This window comes from Gossypium arboreum, chromosome 9 (genome assembly GCF_025698485.1).
Source record: "Gossypium arboreum isolate Shixiya-1 chromosome 9, ASM2569848v2, whole genome shotgun sequence".
NCBI lineage: Eukaryota > Viridiplantae > Streptophyta > Magnoliopsida > Malvales > Malvaceae > Gossypium > Gossypium arboreum.
In genome coordinates this window covers 72794442-72801754 of record NC_069078.1, presented here as the reverse complement: position 1 = coordinate 72801754, position 7313 = coordinate 72794442, and the positions used below count along the sequence as shown (strand labels likewise).

General features: G+C 30.2%; 1 protein-coding gene across 1 annotated transcript; it reads left to right on the top strand.

Annotated features, from left to right (window-relative positions):
- Positions 1-308: 308 nt before the first annotated feature.
- LOC108454678 (pentatricopeptide repeat-containing protein At5g13770, chloroplastic) lies at positions 309-2478 on the top strand. Its single transcript, XM_017753210.2, has one exon. It carries the CDS (start codon positions 370-372, stop codon positions 2221-2223), a length of 1854 nt encoding a protein of 617 aa, XP_017608699.1. The 5' UTR covers positions 309-369; the 3' UTR covers positions 2224-2478.
- Positions 2479-7313: the final 4835 nt, after the last annotated feature.

Genomic DNA, 7313 nt, shown 5'->3' with positions numbered 1-7313 from the left:
AATTACCTATTAAATAAAAAATAATGTAAAATTTTAATTTGTTATCCCAAATTTACAATTTAAAATTGCTTTTTTTTCTATCAAACTCTACTTTTCTCTGCCTCTCTCTGAAAAGTTGGCACTGCCTGCAAACGAAACACGTGTCGAAAACCAGTCCTTTATTTTTCTAAAAAGAAAACCAATTTTTCATAAAATGATAAATTTATATTCCACTTGTCATGTTCCCATTGGGTAACAAAATACATGCGGACCATGGCAAAATCCACTTCCTTCAAAAGATGTTTTAGCTCCACAAGTTATACATACTGTTTCCAACAGTTCCCATTAACCTTATCTCCCTCAAAAAAAAAAAAAAAATCTAAAACGGACATGGCCATCTCCTCTTCTCCTGACTGGTCCGTAGCTTCAACTGATTCCTACACATCAAAACCCAGAAAATCTAAATCTGCTCTCTTTTTCTCACCATACAAAACCCTTCACTTTGTCTCACTCCCCACCTCTAACATTCCATTGTTCCACATCAATTCCTCATGTAATTCCCCATCTGCTATCATGGAAGATGCATCATCATCATCATCAACCAGCAATGTGCCCATCACCAAGTTAGGCCTGAAATTTCATGATCCTGATGTTGATAATCTAAATGGGTTGTTGTGTGGGTTATTGCAAGATACTCCAAGTGAGGATGTTGCATATGATTTCTATGAGAAAGCAAAAGAAAACCCAAGGTTCATACCAGAGAAAAAAATGTTAAAGCTTCTCATCAGGTACTTTGTCCAATCCAAGAAATGGGGTTCAATTGTGTCTCTTTCACTTGATTTTAAACATTACAAGGTCTTCCCTGATGCTTATACTTGTTCTAGATTGATTAATACTTGTGTTAAAGCTAGAAAATTCATGGTTGCGGAGGCTTTGCTTGAAGCGTTTAAATCAGATAAGGAACTTTCTGTCATTGCGTTTAATTCTGCAATGGCGGGGTATAACAAGTTGCATATGTTTAGAAGCACAATTGCTGCATACGAAACAATGAAATCCAATGGAATTTCTCAGGATTCTGAATCTTATTGCCAGATAATGGAAGCTTATCACCGAATTGGTGATATGGACAAAGTTTCTTCATTATTTGATGAATTTGAAAGTAGCAAGTTAAAATTGACACCACTTGCACCTCGTGCATACAGTATCCTATGTGACTCGTTGGCGAAATCGGGTCGACCTTATGAAGCTCTTGAATATTTCAGAGACATGAAGAAGAAAGGGCTTTTCGTGAGTTCTTTGGTTTACTCTTCATTGATAATCTCGTTCGCGAGCATCCGCGATATAACCATAGTCGAAGAACTATTCGAAGAGGCGGAAGAGAGGAAGATGGTGAGGGATCCAGAAGTGTTTTTGAAGCTTGCTTTGATGTATATAGAAGAAGGGTTATTAGAGAAAACTTTGGATGTTGTGAGGGTCATGAATGATGCAAATGTAAAGGTTTCTGATTGTATTTTTTGTACAATTGTCAATGGATTCTCCAAAAGGAGAGGGTTTCAATCTGCTATTGTAGTTTATGAGCAGCTGATATTGCAGGGCTGCAAACCAGGGCAGGTAACGTATGCCTCGATCATAAACGCGTACTGTCGTATTGGTCTCAACACGAAAGCCAAAATGATGTTTTCGGAGATGCAGCAGAAGGGGTTTGACAAATGTGTTGTGGCATACTCTAGCATGATAGCAATGTATGGGAAAGCAGGGATGATAAGAGATGCAATGAAGGTTTTAGCTCAAATGAAAGCAAAAGGGTGTCAACCAAATGTATGGATATACAATTCATTAATGGACATGCATGGGAGAGTGAAGAACTTGAGACAGGTGGAGAAGCTTTGGAAGGAGATGAAACGAAGGAAGCTGGCACCGGATAAAGTCAGCTACACGACCGTCATTAGCGCTTACAATCGGGTAAGGGAGTGCGAAATGTGTGTGAAATTCTACCAGGAGTTTAGATTGAACGGGGGATCGATCGATAAGGCAATGGCAGGCACCATGGTGGGAGTTTTCTCGAAAACAAGTCGGATCGATGAGTTGGTGAGGCTTCTGCAGGACATGAAAGCTGAAGGAACTGAGTTAGATGGAAGGCTATATCATTCAGCTATGAATGCCTTAAGGGATGCTGGATTGGAAAACCAAGTTAAATGGTTGCAAAAGAATTTTGATGCCATGCAACATGGTACACAATTGTAAGCTCCACACATATATGGCACTTCATGACCTCTCAAATTTTGAAATCCAGATCTAACTTGTATTCTTTCCAGCTTTAACATCAAAGGGTTTTCAATGAAAGAAAGTATGAATTCAAGCTAGATTTCATTAAGGAAACTCAGGAGAGGGTTCTTACCACTCTGAAATATTGTATGTTTATGACAGCTTGTGAAATTTTTAGAATTCATTTTCTGTAACACTCCTCCTACCTTGTATGACATGTTTAAGACTTGGCTATGCTTAATCCCTTCTTTAATACTAATATTTACAAGACTTAACTCACAAATTACCCAAACTATTTGCTCCTCTCAATGAATTAAAATGAAACTAATTATTTTATCAATAAATATTTGATGTAGTGTTAAAAGTATATTGTATTCAAGTTGGAATCGTATTACACTTGCGAACAAAATGTGAAAAGAAAACTAGAAGTTATTACGAAGCAATCCCACCATTGAAATCTCCTCTTACTCAAGGTATGTTGTTAATCTCTATATCATATGAACCCAACATTGAAATTTCCTCATACTCTAATTTTATCATCTTATATTAATATAGGGATAAATATCAATTTTATAAAATAATTTTGGTGTAATGTAAAATTTACTATATGAATTTTGATTTGGTGTAATTATATATATGAAACTTGAATTGTGGTTCATATGTATATATGAAATTTTGATTTTGGTTCAATTATATACATTTAAATAAACAAATACATACATTTATTTTCATATTAGATTAATATAATTGTTCGAATATATATTATATTAAAGTAAAATGGTATTAATTCAATAATGTTGTTAATGATTTGTGATAATTAAATTAAATTAAAATTCCGTGTATGAAATCACATAAAGTTAAAATTCATGAATGACATTGTACATTAAATTTATGTATAATTTTAATATTTATCCAAAAAATACTTAACTAGTGTTTATTTAAAATTTATTTTTGATTTGTCGATTGAGTCCTAGTTCAATTGGCATCTCTATTGTTGCCGGTATAGGAGGACGTGAGTAAGCTATAGGTAGTTCTAGGCATTGTATCAAAAAGAGCAGATATGATAAGAATATATAATGAGATTAATGTTAAAAAAATTATTATTGATTTATTTGATTGGAGTGTAAGAGTTTTTATTTGATTGAAGAATTGTAAAATTATTTAAAAGAATATTTTACTAAATTGTACCCTTAGAATTTACATCTTTTCTTTTATTCTTTACATTGAAGTATAAAGGATTTTTGTAATTGATAAATGAATGCATATCTCTAGTAAATTAATTTTATATTTTTTTCTCACATACATAAACTAAAATTGTGAAGAGTAATAAACAAATAAGGCTTCTCTTTTATCAAAGTAAAAAAATAAAAATAAAAAAATACTAAAACAGGTTTTTGTTAGGTCTTAAGGGCAATTATGATCAAAGTAATAAAAAATTGTATTTGTTATAAAAGTAACATTCAATCAGAATGTAATATAATAGATAACATGTTATTTTTATAATAATAATAAATATATAGTTATAATGGTATTTGAGAATTTTTGATTAATTAGTTTTATTTTTATTTTTTCATTTAAGTGAAGTGAATCAAAAGTTATTAAAATGAGAATAAAATTGTCAAAAAAAAAATTTGACATTATGAAGAAAATGTAAGATTAATTAAGGAAGAGGTAGTATTGAGATTTCTTGAAACTATTTGCAATGTATGATCTTCTTAATCCAAATTGAGGAATGTTACTTTGGAATTTTACATTATTCCTTAGAATGTGAGGTAAACCAAACACCAATGTTAACCTCTAATCTAGCTTCCTTGTTCGTAGAAGAAGTCGATTCAAAATTGTCTTTTATTTCTAAGCATAACTTGTATCTATGCACTTCATATTCGCTTAGAGTTTGCTCCCAGAAATATAGTTCACGTCAATTCCACGAATCTCTTATCCATTCTTATTCGATCATGGCGAGAGACAAAGCAAAATAGAAAAACTCTCATTAGATTCAAGGATATAAAAGTATATTTGCAAAAGTTTAAACTCTCAAAAGATGCAATAAAAAACTTGATCAAATATTTTCAACTCAACCCACTAAATGCGTACAAAGAGAAGATTTGTGATGAATTTCCTAACTGTGCATCAAAGTAGTGATGAATTAAGAGTTGTTTTTTACAAATTTTTTAAGTTTTGATTTAAATTATTTTATTTAAATACGAGAGTAGATTTATTCATGAGTAGGTAGCCCATCCCATCCAATAGGCTCAATTAGATTTGAAATGATTTTGAACAAGATTTTTGATATCTTGATTCAATTTTGTTCAACCCAAATTCAATCTATATACATAAATAGTTTTAAATTTAAATTTAATTATAAAATATAAAGAACATATTTTTAAATATTTTATTAATTTTTAATAGCAAAACAAAACGAGTAGTCGGTTTGGCTAGGCTCAAAAATGTGACCTGAGTTTAAAAATTTTTTGGAACCAAACCTTAGTTTTTTGGCCTAGCTTATGGGTAACTCTATTGTGGAGAATATTTTTTTATGCAAAATCTATTTTTACTCATAACTTATCCTCACCCTTAACTTGAAGGAACGATGCTTCAACACACTCAAACACATATTTTCTTAAATGTTACAATAATAATAGTGTCAATTGAACTAAAATTCAACAATTTCAATTGAGATGAAGTTATGCTAATGAATAATTTTAAAGTATGAGTTATTTTTTAGATTTCAAGAAATATATAATTTTATAAAGAATATAATAGAAAACTTTAAATTATTTGCCTTACTTTTTAGAAAAAATAATGTGGTGTTTTAGTTTTTTTAGTTAAATTGATTTTTAATTAATTCGTTATATTTAGGTTTTAACTTGGCCTAAAAGATTTTTTTTTTTGAAATTGAGTTTTGAGCAGTTCAATTTCAGAATTAATTGGGTCTGGATGAGATTGATTTATATAAAATTTGCCTGTCTAAATAATTACCAAAATATTTTAATATCTAATATTAGTTTAAAATATATGATGATAAAATTCATATCATTATTTTCTCTAGCATCATTATAATTATAAAATGATTAATGATATCATTAAAAATATAATAAAATTTAAAAATATTTTTGTATTTTTATTAAAATATAAAAAATTAAATTACGGCATAACTTAAAAGTGATTTGTTCTATTTTGATAAAAAATATAAAAATTAAAAATTATAACATATTATATCCCATCGAGTAGGCAAAATCAAGTTTAATTTTAATTTTTGGGTGAGTTCAAGACAAGTAAATTCATATTTAATTCAAAGTCGAAACAGAGATTAAATTAGAGGCATGTCGAGTCGAGTACAAAACGAGTAAACAATGTTAGAATTTTAAATAATATCTAATATAAAATTAGAATTGTAAATCAGGATATTTTATGTTAAATCATCAAGAATAAAACTGAATGAAGAAGCATACCTGAATCCATGAATTCCTTGAAGTTTTACTGAATTTTGGGGATTTGGTCTTCCAAATTAGCACACAAGAAATTCAAAGAATATTTGTTCTCTCTTTCCTAATCATGAGATATTAGAAAAGATATCTTGTGTATAATTTGGTAACCATAACCCTAATATTTATAACATTGGCATATTAGTTCTAATCAAATTCTAATTAGCCTATTATTTAAAAATTAAAGCCCAATAAAATTTTAACCAAATTAGATCACTTTTAATTTGGGCTAACCTATCATTATAATAAGTAATAACATATAATTACCCTTATTATATATGTGATGTCCATGTTGTAGGCTAATTTTGGGCTATTTACATTACATAAGCCCATTTACAACTTTTAACCCAAAACAAAATAAAACCTAAACTACCAGCCCTAATTAAACAAACCCTAACCCACTAACATCAGCCCAAAACATTAACAAAAAAAAAAGAACCCTAGCCGCGCTAACCCTATGGCCACTTGCCCTCTAACGCCTCTGCCACCACCCACCGCCACCTGCTCCACCACCACTTGCACCTGCAAATGAAGAAAAGACATAAACAATAAAAAAATTATGTAAATGGTTATATAAGCCTTTTCATATTTTGTATTTTGCTCTCTCGACAAAAAAAATATATATAGAACAAAAAGAAAGAGATTCAAATACCACAATCGCAGCAAGAAACACAAGAAACCGAATCAAAGGTTGATTTACTTTCTTTTCATTTTTTTCTTTCTTTTTCGAAATTATTTATACATCTAACCTCTTTTTTTATTAAAAAAATAGCATATACATTTAGTCAAAAAAAAAGGAAAAAAAAAGGGTTTTACCTTTTCCGGCCACCGTGGACGGTAGCCAGCGGTGGCGGACTGGCGGCGGCGACGGTGGCCCTCCTATCCAGAGCAGAGGCCTAGTTCAGAGAGAATTCTCTCTTCTCTCTCTTATTTTTTTCCCTCAAGCTCACAAATGAATTTTTTTCTCAAAAACTTAATTTTTATAGCCCCCAAAATGACGTCGTTTTGGGGGCTGGCTTTTAACCCCAAAACGACGTCGTTTTGATGAGACCCGGTCCGACCCGACCCACACTGGCTAAGGATCCGCTTGTTTTTTACGAAAGGGCTAATTACACTTTTAGCCCTTCCGCTTTTTTATAGCTTCATAATTCAATTTTTCGTATTTTTAATTTTGCCCAAAAATTTTGTTTTTGTTCCAATTTGGTCCTTAATGCTGCTGCGCGTTTTGGTTGGAGGGGTTTATTTTGTTTTAGTCCCTCCACTATTTGTGCTGCTTAAAATTGGTCCTTCTCTTCTTTATTTATTTTAAATTGCCCCAAACTTCCATTTTAGTTTCGATTTAGTCCTTTTCACCTCAATTTGTCTAATCTTGTTATTTTTATTTTTATTTTTTTAATGTATGATTATTACTAATTATTATTATTGCTAGTATTGTTATTATTATTAATCTTAGTGTATGTTTTATTATATATGTATGTATATATATTTTATATCTGACATTATTTTAATTACTTTATTCTAATATTATATTATTATTATTATTATTATTATTATTATTATTATTATTATTATTATTATTATTAT